Here is a 17,222-nt window from a genome sequence, read left to right as displayed (position 1 = left end):
CCTTTTCTGTGCGTCTGCTAGCAAGGTGTGTCCTAATGTAATTGCTTCTTCACTTTACACCGTTTGGGCTACAGAAGGTTTCATAGGAGCCCTGTACTTTCAGATGGTGGGGAAACCTGTAATCAGTTCTTTAAATTACGCTTTCAGAAGATTTTAAGTTATTCATGAGATTACAGGTAACACCGTGCATTTATTTCTGCTTTTGGACTCAGGAGATGTTACAGGATCACACACACACCAAATCCACATTTTTGGCTGAGACTGAAGCTACTCACAGTCGTTCATGGGGGAAAATACCCTTTTGGTCTGTCTTCTGCTTGACACTGCCGCACAAAGGTAATTTCCCAACCCCACTGCTGACCCTCCTGTCCTTTTCTGTTTTGGCCACCATTCCAGGAAGACAAAATAGAAATTATAAGACATAGAAAAGTATGCTTAGTAAATAATTTTATTGAAATGCCCTGTTCTTTTGGTTCATTTTTTTTCCCTCAAGAATATTTATACATTGTTTTTCCCCTAAATATTTATATTGCTTGTTTAGCAAGAGTGCTGACATGTTTAAATTTTTCCATTGTAACTTGTGCTGGTACTTGTTTATATAGGCAGTGATAAAAATTTCAGAAAAATAAGAATAAATGTGATCCATAGTCCTACCACCAAAGATATCCATTATATATTATGTATAATGTTACATGTGTCCAAATTCTCTCTCTCTCTCACACACGCACACTGAAATTAAGAAAAAAAAGTTTGATTTAGAACTTTAATATTTTAGGGAAAGATTTTCCCTGAAAGTCATTGAAATGTACTTTGAAATTAATTGGTACATTAATTGGTATTAATGTAAACAGGATATTCTCATTTTACTGTATGACTATACCATAATTTATTTAGTCAAACTCCTGTTATTAGACATTTAGGTATTTCCCCTCTTAAAATAACAATGCAGTGGACATTTTGGTACATAAATCTTTGTTAATATTATGACTGTTTCCATAAGATAATTATTAGGAGTAGAATTCTTGAGAAAAAGAGGATGAATGTATTGGAGAATCTGAATACAAAAGATTTCTTACCAAATTTCCCTCATGAATGACTGTACATACTTCTGCCAATATGTTTGGATTTACCATTTCCCTTAATATTTCTCATAACTTCAGTTTAGTCGCTTAGTCGTGTCCGACTCTTTGCGACCCCATGAACCGCAGCACGCCAGGCCTCCCTGTCCATCACCAACTCCCGGAGTCCACCCAAATCCATGGGTGTTGTGAAAGAAAAAAATGGAATGTAGTAGTATATAATTTGTATTGAGATTATAATGTTAATTTAGTTTATTAATCTTCAACTTTATTTTGGGTTTATGTTAATCTGTTGTAAGATGTTTCAAATTCTTATTGCATGTGTATGTATGTGTGTGTGCATGATAAGCGTGATATGTTATAAATGTCTCCTTTCATATAGTAATAATATACTATTTGCATTCCTAATCTTATTAAAGATTGAAAGCCTCTTAGATGTCTCAAGAATTGTCCCTTTTCTTCACACAGAAGTAGCTCTTCAGTTTAAGGATGCTGTTTTTTGTGCTGCTTTTGCATGGTACTTTTGTTTTTATCCCTAGCACAGGACTAGGTATATAGAGATCCTCAATAAGTATTTGAACTAAATACATTCATTCAATTGCATAAACCAGGATTTGCATTTTTTTCCATAAAGAATACAATTTTTGTTCCAGCAGGCTCTGGAAACTTCCGCTTTCTACAATGCTTATGTTTTGTCACTATATGGAGACCAGTGTATTGTTTTACTTACTCATTTCCATAGCAAGGACAGTGATATTATGCCAAGAAAACTCTTCGCGGTCAAGAGGTCTTGCAGTCATTAGGGCACCTGTTGTAATGTCCACATAGAAGAATCTTCCAGGATCACTGCTTCTGTCAATGGAATATCTGTAGAAATGGGGATTAAATGCATTGTCTTATTGGATAAGCATATTTTTTCACACTTATAGCATATTACATGAGAGAGCTGAGTGCATGCTATGTGAAACAGGACTAGTTCTGGATTATAGGCCCTTGGAAGACTGCATTCCTGTTTTATCATGTCCAAAACCACTGCCTGCACCCTAAAAACAGATCCAAACACAACACAGCAGATCCCCAAACACAACACAGCAGATCCCCAAACACAACACAACAGATCCCCAAACACAACACAACAGATCCCCAAACACAACACAGCAGATCCCCAAACACAACACAACAGATCCCCAAACACAACACAGCAGATCCCCAAACACAACACAACAGATCCCCAAACACAACACAACAGATCCCCAAACACAACACAGCAGCAAAAGTTGTTACCGCTTCAGTTTCCTCATTCAGAAAGTGAAATAAAGTGGAGTGTCACAGCCTTAGGGCAGTTGTACGCTTTCTAAAGATCAGTCTCAGCTTTTCTAAAGCTTAAAACTGTTCTAAGACTTTAGGGACACTCTGACTATCAACCCCTGCCCGTCTTTGTTCAAAACGACTTTGATTCAAATAAGCCCAGAAATGATGAATTGGAACTGGGAAAGGTCGAGCTGTGCAGTTCCGGTTCCTGTAAGTGGTATCACCTACTGAGAAGGAAAGTTTTGAATCAGGTCCTTTGTAAACCTACTAGTGACTTGTTGACAGACACAGTTATGTTATTTGCTAGATGGGTGTCCTTATCTAGGGAATGTTTTAGCAAGATGGACCGGGGTCTGTCTAGGTTGTTTATTGTAAATAGCCTGGAATTTATGGGGCACAGCTTGCTTGAAAATGTCATGTGAGTAGTGTAGTTAATGGAGTATAAAAAGCAGATGTTACATAACTCAAGCAGCTTTCAGGCAATGCCCTTCATTCATTGCTCACACCTTCCATATTCCGTGTGGACCAACACGCACTTTGTACAGAAAATAGAAGGGTATATGCAAGTGCCTACACCTAATGGTTCCAGACCTCGCTAAGGGAAGAGAAAAATTGAAAGTGTTAGTGACAGTCGTGTCCGAGGTTTTGCGACCCCATGGACTAGAGCCCACCAGGCTCCTCTGTCCATGGGATTTCCCAGGCAAGAATACTGGAGTGGGTTGCCGTTTCCTCCTCCAGGGCATCTTCCTGACCCAGGGATAGAACCCGATTCTATCCTTGCAAGCAGGTTGTTTACCACTGAGACACCAGGGAAGCCTGAGGAAAGCGTGCTTAGCTCATGTTTTGCTGTTGTTTATATCCTTTGAGTCCTTATTCACCTTGACACTGGGTAAGACCCGTAATTCCTGTTGAATCTGAGTTGGATACCTGACCCTTTGTGTTTTCTTACCTAAGTTGTCTTACCTGGTGCCCATCTCGGGAGATTCACTAGGTGTGGAGGGAAGCTTAGGCATCTATGTTTAAAAGCCTTCTAAGGGATTTTGGTGTGTAGCCATGATTGAGAACCATTCTTGAGAATCTTATGTAGTCCTTGGTAATGGGCAGTAGTTATGATTGCTGCCATCTGTTGAATACCAGGCATTTTATAGCTGCTTTTTAATTCTACAGCATCTCTAGGATACATGTATATATACATTTATATATAAATATAAATACATGTATATATAAATTTATATATAAATATAAACATGTGTATATGTAAATTTATACATAAATATAAACATATGTATATGTAAATATACCAACCAAGAGAAAAGAAAACAAAGACTGAGAGGACTTGTCACTTTCACAGTCACACAGCTAGTAATTTTCAGGTAGTAGTAAGATCTGAAATATACATGTTTATATATAAACCATTACATATATTATAGACTGTAAATTATATATAAACACTGGAGAAGGGAATGGCAGCCCACTCCAATATTCTTGCTTGGAGAATTCCATGGACAGAGGAGCTTGGTGGGCTGTAGTCCATGGGGCCACAAAGAGTCAGACACGACTGAGCGGCTTAACACTACACAACACACAAATATATATATAAGCTATTGTAATATATTGCGTTCAAAATTCCATTTGAAGTTGCCAGCGGGTGCAAATGAACCTATTTACAAAACAGAGATAGTCACAAATGTAGAAAACAAACTGTGGTTACCAAGGGGGAAGGTGGGGAGGGATAAATTGGGAGGCTGAGGTTGACATGTGCACATTGCTACATATAAAACAGGTAACTGATAAGGACCTGCGTTTAGCACAGGGAACTCTGCTCAGTATTCCGCAATGGCCCATATGAGAACAGAATCTAAGAGACTGAGTATATGTATAACTGATTCAGTTTGCTGTACTGCAGAAAGTAATATAACATTGTGGATCAACTATAATCCAATAAAAATTAATTTTAAAAAAGTTGTCAGCAGAATTCCCTGGCAGTCCAGTGGTTGGTTAAGGACTGCAGGCTCTGAGTTCAATCACAAGCCAAGTGCACAGCCCCCAAAAAAAGTTGCCAAAAATTGCAATCTGTATCTTAAAGTTGTTGAAACTGGGAAATACTACCTTTTTGATGGCGGTAAGCAATTTGTTTAGTGCCTTGTTTTTCAAACTGAAATCAATATGTTGGGTTATGATTACTGTAGAAAGAAAATCAAAGAAGGCAATGGCGCCCCACTCCAGTACTCTTGCCTGGAAAATCCCATGGACAGAGGAGCCTGGTGGGCTGCAGTCCATGGGGTCGCTGGGAGTCGGACACGACTGAGCAACTTCACTTTCACTTTTCACTTTCATGCATTGGAGAAGGAAATGGCAGCCCACTCCAGTGTTCTTGCCTGGAGAATCCCAGGGATGGGGGAGCCTGGTGGGCTGCTGTCCATGGGGTTGCACAAGCGACTTAGCAGCAGCAGCAGCAGAAAGAAAAATGGATATAGGTATGCCACACTGTTACTTACAGTAAGGGTAAATATTGATGGTAAAATGTTTGTTTCAGTATATATAAATACATACATATAGTTTATCCCTGTATATATGGGGCTTCCCAGGTGGCACTCGTGAAGAATCTGCCTGCCAGTGCAGGAGACGTAAGAGACATGAGTTGACCCCTGGGTTGGGAAGATCCCTGGAGGAGGGCATGGCAACCCACTCCAGTATTCTTGCCTGGAGAATCCCATGGACAGGAGCCTGGCGTGGTGTAGTCCACGGGGTCGCAAATAGCTGGACACGACTGAAGTGACTTAGCATGCACATGACTGTGTATATTATTTGGTAAAGCATTTTGTTTCAAGTGTGCATTTTTTCCTGCTGAGACTCAGGATGACTGTTCAGAGAACTGGGAATTAAAAGGTAAGGTGACCACTAAAGGCTGGAGAAGTTGGAATCATTTCAGTTGAAACTCTCCAAGTGTTGGGAAATTTAAATACGTGATGCTTTTCTTTGCCTCTGACCCTGTTACTGTAGCCTGGCCCTGCTCTCAGCATCTTACATATATTGTCTCATGTAATCTCCTCAAAAACCTTGTGAGGTAGGTATTATTATCCCTGTTTCACAAGTGAGAAGCCGAAGCATGGAAAGATTAAGACGTTTGTCCAGGGTTGCACGGCTGAGAATCAAACCTAGGCGTATGAAAGCTGGAGGATGGCTTAGAGAAACAAAGCCTTCCCTCTTTTTGAAGATAGATGGAGCCATGATGGCCAACAATTGACTATTTAATAAAGAATAAACATGCCTACCAAGTTCATTTAAAATTAATTGGAGCATTTTTTTTTTCTTTTTCTGGGTGTAATTAGTGATTTAAAGTCTCCTGGCTCTTTGAAGATTTGAATTTATCTTAGAAAAAAAAAAAGCATTGGTTGGCTCCTGACAGTCTTTTCTTTCAGCCCCCCCCAACATGAGAAAAGCCAGCCATTCAGCCCACAGAGCCGGAGCCCTGATGGCAGCTCGCCCAGCGGCTGGCGGACCAGCGAGGCGGGAGGGAGCCTGCGAGGATGCCACAGCGGGTGTCACAGAGGCGGGGGAGACGGAGGGATGGAACCAACCAACTGACAGGACGCCTGGCAGACCGCCTGCCGATGCTGCACTGAGCCTCGGTGCGCTGCCCCGAGAGGCCGCGCAGGCCGAGTGGGCCTGAGGCAGTGAGAGCATTCTTTACTCTGAGCGGGACACTGGGCCAATTTTCAGGAGCCAGGAGAACAAATTTAAAGGTGTAGATACAGATGGAAAATGAGGAAATCGGGAGACACTGGTGAATTATGCAGGTGGCTTTCCTTTCTCCAGCTAGAATACTCTCACCTGCTGTGGGCCTAACAGGCGTGTCATATCCACACAACACTGCCTTGGGCGAACGAGCTCCCTGCTCGTTTACTTGGCTGAGGACATTCTCTGGATTTAGGAGCGATTTGAAAGTAGAGTTTCATGGACAGGATCCCAAAATCCACATACACACTCCAGGAAAGCACAGAGGGCCGGCTGTTTCCATACCGGCAGAGCCTGTTTCAGTTGCTGAATGGTTCCTGCTTGCTAGAGATTCCTCAAGCATTTATTAAAAATTCAGGTGATCCAGACATATCTTTCACGTATATATAACTAAATCTGGAGACTTGATTTTGGGTTTTATTAGTAAATGATAACAAGCTTATATGCCTGAACACACCATAAACTTTCTAGAAATGAGATTATAAAAGTCCTGATAATGTCATATGTATGCCTATGGCTGATTAATGTTGAAGTTTGGCAGAAACCAACAAAATTCTGTAAAGCAATTATCCTTCAATTAAAAATAAATTTTTAAAAAAGTCCTGATAATCTTTTTAAAAAGTCAGTGACCTTTTTATCCATAGCATTTTTAACCTGGGTGATGTGTTAGTTTTTGGATGATTTAATATGTATTTTATTCTTAGGAATATGAACCTCATTTTTGGTAATTAAAATGCAGAAGATAAATTTGATAGCCAAGCAGCATATAACACATTCAAAGTATTTTAAAAGAAAATAACTTTTATAGGAAAAAAGGAGAAAATGAGCAATTTGAGGAAAGATAACAGGAAAGTAATTTGCAGATGGGTTTATTAAGTGACAGCCAGAGATCTGACTTCAGGTGCCTTCTTTCTGAGAATCCAGGATCCCCAGTGTTCTGCTTGGGCCCAGGGACCATACTTTGTTCCTGTGGGACAGTACAGAGCCAGAGACTATCTGGCTGTGTGCATTCTGATCCTTCTTTCCAACCAAAATGCAGAGAGATGATTATCTCCAGTTCTGATAAGTGGAATTCTGTTTTACCTCTGTCCTGGGATGTTAGTCTTCAGCAGACCTGTGGCTGTTGCCTCGCTCGTGCCAGTCTCTCTCTCAAGGCCTAAAGTCAGGACTTACTTGGTGATCCAGTGTTAACACTCCCACACAGGAAGCACAGGTTCGATCCCTGGTCGAGGAAGCTAAGACTCCTGCAGGCCACATGGTGTGGCTCAAAAAAAATAAAGCCCTAGAGCCTTGCCCTAGAATAAGCCCCCTGGTCCCTGCTCCGGGCCTCCCGCCTGTTCACTCCTGGATTCCTCCTTACCAGGCTCTATTGGACTAGACGGGCGCCCACTGCAGATTATCCCCATGCCAGCTGTCCCGCCTTTTCAACAGCTTATCACCTGAAGCAGGATCTTCTGTTAGCCAGAAGGGATTCCCTCATACTGTGTACCTCCCTTTGCTCCATGCCTGCAGTGGATCTAGGCCTGCTGGTATTTCTCTTTGCTTCCTAGATATGTGTTGAGATAACGACCTTAGTCCTGGATAATGCATGTTCATGCTAGGGGTGTGTGTGTGTGTGTGTGTGTGTGTGAATTTCCTTCGTTCCTGACTGCTTTCTGTCTCTTGCTTGTCATTTAGTAGAGTGACTCCTGACAAAATCAAATTTCCAGTGCTTACCACTCAGGAGTCTATAGAGTCAGAATCTAGAAAAAAGATGTGGAATTATTCACTGAATATTCTCATTGACTCTTTCAGAAATAGGATCTGAGTTTTTCAACTGTTGTTGTTTTATTTCAAACATTTTCCCTCCATAAAGTTTTATTCTCTAAAGTTTTCCCCACAGTTCTCTGATATGAGTAGATCAATCAGAAGATAGATAGGTATTCTTGGCTTTTGATATAAAAGTAATGTTTGTTTTACAAATATAAATTTATAGTAGAATTGGTTTCATTTACTTATGTTGTTTTTTGGGGAACAATTTCTTTGGAGGGAATGATGCTGAAGCTGAAACTCCAGTACTTTGGCCACCTCATGCAAAGAGTTGACTCATTGGAGAAAACTCATGCTGGGAGGGATTGGGGGCAGGAGGAGAAGGGGACGACAGAGGTTGAGATGGCTGGATGGCATCACTGACTATATGGACGTGAGTCTGAGTGAAATCTGGGAGTTGGTGATGGACAGGAAGGCCTGGTGTGCTGCGATTCATGGGGTTGCAAAGAGCCGGACACGACTGAGCGACTGAACTGAACTGAACTGATGACTTAACTACTTTCTTCCCATCTTATACACTTAAAAAGCTTAAGATTGAACTGTCACTTGTATAAAATTGTCATAACTTATAAAGATTCGTTGCCTACTAAAAATCAAGTATCAGAATTGAAACAAGATAATTTTACCCATTTTAATGCCTGAAAATGTAAAACGTTTGCTACTTGGTTAGAGGAAGCAGATTTCCCCCACTAAGGTTAATCTCAGGAGAGAACCGTCTTTATTTTCCTTCAAAATGGCACCTGGTGAGGGAAGTAGCAGCTGACAGAAAGGCGTCTGACAAACTGAGGTGTGTTTAAACTGTGCACTCTGTGCCAACGCCTGAGATCCATTTGTGTGGCTTTCGACAATTAATGTGACAGATGGCCTCAAACAGCCTTGGAACCCTGATCTTTTGTGTCAAGCTTCAGAGGCTTGGCAGTTGCTCTGGAAGGTTGAAGTGTCAACCTGTCCACCAGCTGTTTGCTCTTTGGTTCCAGGGTTGATGGGAAGTGGCCATGGCTATAAGAGCAGCTGTCCGCCTGCTCTTGAGGGGGAAGCACCTAGGTTGGAATCTTGATGTTCAAAACATACTTGAGAGAGGCTGATCTGTAGGCTTACCATAGACAGTCAGTCTACGAGGCATCAAAGCTGTAGACAACAGTGGGAGTTTCCTATGTCTGTTCTTTCTATAGTATATGGAAATATGTGTTTATGTATGTTATTTTTTCCATTTTTTAAAAAATGTCAAAGGTTCAGAAAACTGAGTGTACAGTGATTGCTGTTATATTCACCACTAAGATTCAACAATTTTTAATGCTTTGATATCCATGTGTCTGTTTGGCAACATCTGGGGTCTTTTTTGGGGGCCTCCCTGATGGCTCAGTGGGTAAAGAATCCACATGCAGTACAGGAGACACAGGAGATGTAGCTTTGATCCCGAAGTTGGGAAGATTCCCTGGAGCCTAAGGGAATGGCAGTCCACTCCAGCATACTTGCCTGGAGAATCCCATGGACAGAGGAGCCTGGCGGGCTGCAGACCATGGGATGTGCCGAGAGTCAGACTTTATAGATCATTACAACTCAGGGGATGTTACAGCTTTTTCTCAGCAGGTAGAGGCCGGAGACGCCGCTAAGCACTGTGAACTGTATATGGCTCCCTACTCAACAAAAATCATCTACCCCTAGATGTCAGTAAGGCCACGACTGAGCACTGAGGGGTGTGTGTATGTGTGTTGCTGAACCAGTTCACAGGGAGTTGCAGTCATAATGATACTTCACTTCTAAATAATATGAAAAGAAAAAAAAAAAGGCATTTAGAGAAAAAGTCTCCAGAGATGGAAGAAGCAAAAAGAAAAAGTGCTAGAAAATTAGATTCAAGGGCAGATTCTCGGATATAAGGCAAAGGTGAAATGTGTGGAAAAACCTGATTGAGTTGTTGGTCACATCCGGGTCCTTGGCAGAGATGGTCTGTATGGTTGTCCCAATCGCCACATCTTCAGGTACCTCCACAAAATAAGAGCCAGGGTCGAACACAGGGGGCTCGTCCACGTCCTCCACACTGATGTGCACCGTGGTCGTGTCTTGAAATGGGCCCAGGTTCAGAAACCGCATCTCGAGGTGAGGGTTGGCGCCCTCCACTTTTAAGGTGTAGCTTTTCTTTCTTTCAAAACTCAGGGGCTGAAAAGTAAGGACAGGAAGACTGCTTAGTTAGGAGCATATATGTCAAGGTTCTAAAGGATGGATGATACTCATGGCTGGCGGGTCGTTTCCCATATGCATTAAAATGGTGGGAAAGAGGCAAGAGGAAAAATAAGTGAAATTTTTCTTTTGTTCCATGGTTCTTGCAGTTTCAACAATTTGGGTAAAGAAAGCAAAGAGGATGGTAGATGCTTCAGAGATAGTAAAGCAAACCAGCCTGCTGATGAAGAAAGCCACTGCACTCTGGGCAAGGCTGACTTTGACCTGTCTACTGTGTAATCTGCATGGTCATCGTTCAAAAGGCTTGTTCATTTGAAAAGGTGTCATGATAATTAAAAGTGAGTTTGAGTTCTGTTTCAGTATATCCAAGCAACTGAGGCCTAGGCTTTTTTGTTTTTTCCCTTAAAAAAAAAAATCTTAAGTACAGAGACAATAGTGATCTTTTCTAAGGACTATCAGTAAACACCTCACGAAGGTTCTTAGTGTGTTGTGTCAGATCAATATTTGTGTGTTTAGTTTATCATAGACAATCTCTTAAAAACCTGATCCAGTGCCTCATTTTACACTTAAAGAAACAGACTCAGAGAGCTAGAAGACTGGTCAGAGCTGATGTGGTTGTCCGAGTCAGGGTGGAAAGGCTGTGTAGGACTTTTAGAGTCCTCATTCAGGGCTCATCCACAAAAATTTAACTTTGTCTAATAAAATCCCATGTCATGACATATAACCTTTTTGGCGCTTCCTTTTTTGAATCTCTCTGTCTCCCTTCAGAATATTTTATGTTAAATACAGCACTTCAAGGCAGAAAGTAGACTTGAATGCTATCTCTTTAAGAATAATCCATTTATGTTTTCTTTTAAACTGACAAAAATGTATAAAAGTTTTAAGCAACACTTCAAAATATCGTTAATAATTTTAAGAATCAGGGAAACTCATTTCTATGCAATAATTGCAGAGGATAGGAAAGCAGTTCTTAAAGCTTAAAAGTCACATGTCAGCTTAAGTGGTGACTTAGCCTTTTTTTTTTTTCCATAAAATATGCTGCATGTCAGCACATTTCATGTTAGAAAGAGGCAAGTGCCTATTTAAGCAACTAGTTTGCTTTTGAGAAACAAACAGGAGAAATTGCTTTAACTAAATTTATTATTTTCAAATTCTAACCAAGATGTTTGTTTATTTTGTTGCTCTTGTTGATTCACCACTTGCTCCATATTTACTTAGCACCATAGGTTGTACTCTTTGTTTCTTAGAGTCCACCATTCTCATCTGAACCAAGGAGCCATTCCTACCAGCCTCCTTGGCTCCAGAACTCCTCGTCAAAAGGCAGGGTTTTCATAAACAGGAAAGTCTGCCACTCAGGTTTCAGTAAATCTGACGGAATAGATTTACCAATTTATTTATGCTACTCTTTTAAGTCTAAACATCTGTATTTCCTGGTAATTTATTAATACATTGAATTCTTTCAGAATTGTGTCCCTATGTAGAAGTAACCCAAAGTGGACACTGATTGTTTATGTTAGGTTTGAGCTAGGCAAAATATGTTGTTCCTGTAATTTTAAGTCATTTTTCTAATTTGGCAAGAATTTCATAAAAATTAAGGTGTAATTTATATACCTTAAAATTCATATTTTTTAGTGTAACGTTTTGCAAGTTTTGAGAAATGTATACAGACATGTATGTGTTTCCTATGATAATTAAGATACAGAACAGTTCCATCACCCTGTTACCTCCTGACCAATGCTTCTTTGTGGTCAAATCCCACCCCTGGCACCTACTGATCTATTTTGTGTCCCCATTACAAGATTGTCATATATATGCAGTCATTCAGTATGTAGTCTTTTGAGTCTGGTTTCTTTCACTTAACATATGCATTTGAGATGCATCCGTGTCTTTGTGAATGTGGAGTTTGTCCCTTTTATTGTCAAGTAGTATTCCATTATACGGGTTTCCCAGGGGGAGCTAGTGGTAAAGAACCCACCTACCAATGTAGGAGACATAAGAGACCTGGGTCTGATCCCTGGGTTGGGAAGATCCGTTATATGGATATACCACAATTTATCCATCATCCACTGGAGGATGTTGTTCCCAATTTCTGACAGCTATGCATGAAGCCACTATAAACATTTGTAGACAGGTTTTTGTGGAAGCACAGGTTTTCACCTCACTTGGGTAAATACCTTTGAGTGGGATTGTAGGAGTATATGGCAAGTATATTTCTAACTTTATAAGAAACTTCCAAACCAATTTTCAAAGTGGCTGTACCATTTTGCATTCCCGCCAGGAATGTATCAGAGTTCTAGTTGCTCCACGTCCTTGTTGCCATTTGGTTTTGTCAGTTTTTCTGATGTTAGCATCCTAGTGGGTGTGCGGTGGTATCTCACGGTGGTTTTGATTTGCATTCCCCTAATGCCTAATGATGCTGAGCACCTTTATGTCTTCCTGAAGAGTTCTTTGTGTATTTTATATTACAGTCCTTTATCAGACAGGGATTTGCAAATATTTTTTCTCAATCTGTGATTTGTTTTTTCACTCTTTTATCAGTGATGAGAAGAAACTCTTAATTTTGATAAAATCTCATTTATCACTTTTTATTTTGTAGATTGGGGTTTTGGTGTCATATCTAAGAAATCACCTAACCAGGGTCACAAAGTTTTCTCCTATATTTTCTTCTGGAAATTTTTTAGTTTTAGTTTTTTATATTTAGGTAGATCACCTACATTTATTTTTATAGGTATGAATCAAGGTTCTCTTTTATTTTTTTTTGGATACAGATGTCCAATTTTTCTAGTACTGTCTGTTGAAAGACTACAGTGAGTTTTTAATTATTGTTAAAATTTCTTTTTAAATAGCTTACTTGAAGTGAAGTGAAGTGAAGTGAAAGTTGCTCAATCCTGTCCAACTCTTTGTGACCCCGTGGACTATACAGTCCATGGAATTCTCCAGGCCAGAATACTAGAGTGGGTAGCTTTTCCCTTCTCCAGGGGATCTTCCCATCCTAAGGATTGAACCCAGGTCTCCCCCATTGCAGGCAGATTCTTTACCAGCTATGCCACAAGGGAAGCCCAAATAAGTTACTTAGTCATTTTTATATTATTTAATGTTATTGTATCCCTTAAGTAATTTTATTGCTTAAGATTTAAAGAAAATGTTGCCTTAATACCTTAAACTTTAAATTGCCCATAATTGATATATGAGTTTGACATTTCTCTCCTGAAAAGTTTTTGTACTTGTTTTTACATATTTAAATAATAAATAAAAGCGTAGAAATGTCTGAGACCACCCCTAGTTAAATTCAGGAAATTTCCTAGAGTCGGAGCACATAAAAATGAAGTCATTGTATCCTTGAAAGTTGAGTAATGAAAATTATGTCAGAAAATAGTAATGCAGTCCCCTCAGCGGAATTAATCATTCCCTCTTCTGCCACAGCACTTTGTCTTACTTTCTTTCTGTGTTAGTTGCCTTCATGATACTAGGGCAAAGACTATGATTTAGTCAGATTTTTATTCCCCAGTGCCTGCTGCTGCTGCTAAGTCGCATCAGTCGTGTCCGACTCTGTGCGACCCCATGGACTGCAGCCCACCAGGCTCCTCCATCCATGGGATTCTCCAGGCAAGAGTACTGGAGTGGGGTACCATTGCCTTCTCTGTCCCCAGTGCCCCAAATGTTGTTACATTGTGTAGTGCAAAAGTTTGTCAACGTATTAACGTGTACTAGTTGAGTAGCGATATATACAGATGTTTTATTGGTATATTTCAGTGATTGAACAATATAAACTTATTCATATTTTGACATTTTGGATATAGAGTTGCTTCTGCAATTGATGGCACCCTGTAGGATTGTAGGATGTAGGAGGCAGGATGTAGGAGGCGGGATGTAGTGGTCAGTGTCTCGGCTGGCTAAACCTGGTCAAAGTCATCAATGCTGTACTTCATTTGAGTTCTGTGCGTGTTGGTAATACATGTGTTGAATTTTGCTGCCTTCTAAAATGTCTTTAAAAAGATTGTATTATGATTCAACATTGAAACAAAATTTGTTGTGTAGGAAAAATGACATGGAAGCAACAGCACTGGTATTAGTGAAGCAAATACGTCTGTGTTTGCAAGAGCTTCTCCGGTGACTACAGACCGAGGAATAAGAAGGCACTGCACCATTAAAACTAGCAGAGTTTTTTTTTTTTTTTTATGTGATATCTAAAACAAAGATGAGAATTCATGGCACCTTAGGTTTGATAAAATACAAAAGTTTTCTGCTTTGTGGCCTAAGAGGGGAGTGGACTGGAAACAATTGTTTATTGAATGCTGGAAGATGGCAGACACGCTGAAGACACAGATCAAGCTCATACACAGAATAAAGAATATCCTGAAAATTATATATTTCAAGTTATCTTTGAAGCATTTAAATTAAGAGACTGAAAGTCAATTGATTGATTACTTGAAAGCCAAAAAGACCCAAGGTACTGAGTAGTAATCAGTGTGGTTTTATGAAGATCCAATTCTATCAATTCAACTTAATTTCTCTTTTTGAAAAAGTATGTGCTATTTTAGACAAATAATAGGCCTGAGAGAAATAAATCAAAAGCAGAACTTTTGTTTCAATTTTACATGGCGTTATTAATGATAAAGTAGGAAGATGGGTGTGGATTGAGCATCTGAGTGACTGTTGTTCCAAAAGTATAGACTGATTAGTCAATAGCCTCCAAAGTATTTATTATATTTGACTTGTCCATCTACTCAACTTATTGACCTCTTTCTTAATTCCATTTTCTGACACCTCATAAGTTCAGAAGAGAAATCCAAGTGACCTTGGCAAAACTGATAAATATTTTGATTAAACATGGATCTAGTTTTAGCAATGACAATGAAAGACAGTGTTCTGTCTTATGAAATTTAATCTTTTCTCCAGGTAAGGGAGCTGGAGAAGAGACATTTTGAGATTCCTTTCAGATACAGCCATACCACTGTGATCAATCTCATTATATATAAAATTGTAATAGAATATTTTTTTAAATTAATGGCTTACAGTAAGGTCTAAGATATATTCTAGTAATTTGATATAAATTAATAGCATTGTGTTGTTACTAAGGGGGCTTCCCTGGTGGCCGTGCCTGTGATGCAGAAGATGGTGAAGAGTGTGCCTGCAGTGCCGGAGCCCTGGCTTCTGTCCCTCAGTCAGGAAGATACCCTGGAGTAGGAAATTGCAACCCACTCCAATATTCTTGCCTTGGAAATCCATGGACAGAGGAACCTGGTGGGCTACAGTCCATGGGATTGCAAAGAGTTGAATTAAATATTATTTTAAGATATAAAATTTAAAATATACTGAAACCTCAAAAATTCTTTGATTGCTTAATTTTTTAAAGGTAATTTTTGCCGTAAAGAGACAATAATTATCCAAAACTTTGAACTTTAACCTTGTTGATAGTTACCAGTCATGGTAAGCAATGTATTATTATTTATAACTTGAGGCACGCCACATAGTGGGGACCAGGGATCACACTGTCAACATCCACTGAATCATTGAAAAGCGAGAGAGTTCCAGAAAAACATCTACTTCTGATCTATTGACTATGCCAAAGCCTTTGACTATGTAGATCACAACAAACTGTGTAAAATTCTTCAAGAGATGGGAATACCAGACCACCTGACCTGCCTCCTGAGAAATCTGTATGCAGGTCAAGAAGCAACAGTTAGAACTGAACATGGAACAAAAGACTGTTTCTAAACTGGGAAAGGAGTACGTCAAGGCTGTATATTGTCACCCTGCTTATTTAACTTCTATGCGAAATGCTGGGCTGGATGAAGCCCAAACTGGAATCAAGATTGCCAGGAGAAATATCAATAACCTCAGATACACAGATAACACTATCCTTATGGCAGAAAGTGAAGAAGAACCAAAGAGCCTCTTGATGAAAGTGAAAGAGGAGAGTGAGAAAGCTGGCTTAAAACTCAACATTCAAAAACTAAGATCATGGCATCAAGTCCCATCACTTCATGGCAAATAGATGGGGAAACAATGGAAACAGTGAGAGACTATTTTTTGGGGGCTTCAAAATCACTGCAGTCAGATGGTGGCTAAAGCCATGAAATTAGACACTTTCTCCTTGGAAGAAAAGCTATGATAAACCTAGACAGCATATTAAAAAGCAGAGACATTACTTTGCCAACAAAGGTCCATCTAGTCAAAACTATGGCTTTTCTAGTAGTCCTGTATGGATGTGAGAGTTGGACTATAAAGAAAGCTGAGTGCCGAAGAATTGATGCTTTTGAACTGTGGTGTTGGAGAAGACTCTTGAGAGTCCCTTGGACTGCAAGGAGATCCAACCAGTCCATCATAAAGGAAATCAGTCCTGAATATTCATTGGAAGGACTGATATTGAAGCTGAAACTCCAATATTTTGGCCACTCGATGAAGAACTGACTCATTTGAAAAGATTCTGATGCTGGGAAAGATCGAAGGCAGGAAGAGAAAGGGACGACAGAGGATGAGATGGTTGGATGGCATCACCGACTCGATGAACAGGAGTTTGAGCAAACTCTGGGAGATGGTGAAGGACAGGGAGGCCTGGCGGGCTGCAGTCCATGGGGTCACGAAGAGTCGGACACGACTGAGTGACTGAACTGACTGACATAGTAGGGGGACGTTCTTAATCTTATCATACAGTGACTTTGTATTATTATTTCTAATGACCTTTTATAATTTTTATTAATCCTCAAAGAATATGAGTAAAATAAACTGCAACATTTAAATTACATCCAAATTTATATGATGATCCCAAAATTAATGTCAGCATTTTGCACAGTTTTGAGGTCATTGTGCGCTGGTTACAAAGATTTCTGGTTGGAGGAATGCTGGATATGTCTGTTCTTTTGCTGTACTTGATTACACTTTCAATAAATACAGGACAAACATGAACTCTTCCCTTCGTTCCTTCTAAAGCAGCATTAGCTCTATGGAACAGTATAGAATAAGGTTATTATTAAACGCATTAGCTCATGCCACAGTCTGTTATGATTTCATTGCTTTTGTCAGGGTCATCAGTGATCTCCATGGTCCTAAAGTCTGTGATGGTTTTCAGTGTACTTCGATGTCCTTTAATGGCATTTATCGCAG

The 17,222-nt window shown here is 39.9% G+C and overlaps 1 protein-coding gene across 1 annotated transcript in view; it reads right to left on the bottom strand.

The window, feature by feature from the left end:
• CDH20 (cadherin 20) overlaps window positions 1–17,222 on the bottom strand; it is a 56,059-nt gene that overhangs the window by 17,377 nt on the left and 21,460 nt on the right. Inside the window, exons 6-7 of the mRNA XM_061400352.1 lie at window positions 9,841–10,094; window positions 1,810–1,946 (exon numbers count right to left, since the gene is read on the bottom strand). Of these exons, the coding sequence (XP_061256336.1) occupies window positions 1,810–1,946; window positions 9,841–10,094 (391 nt within the window). The remainder of the gene's footprint in view (window positions 1–1,809; window positions 1,947–9,840; window positions 10,095–17,222) is intronic.

This window comes from Bos javanicus, chromosome 24 (genome assembly GCF_032452875.1).
Source record: "Bos javanicus breed banteng chromosome 24, ARS-OSU_banteng_1.0, whole genome shotgun sequence".
In the NCBI taxonomy this organism is placed as follows: Eukaryota; Metazoa; Chordata; class Mammalia; order Artiodactyla; family Bovidae; genus Bos; species Bos javanicus.
This window is presented reverse-complemented; position numbering and strand designations above follow the sequence as displayed.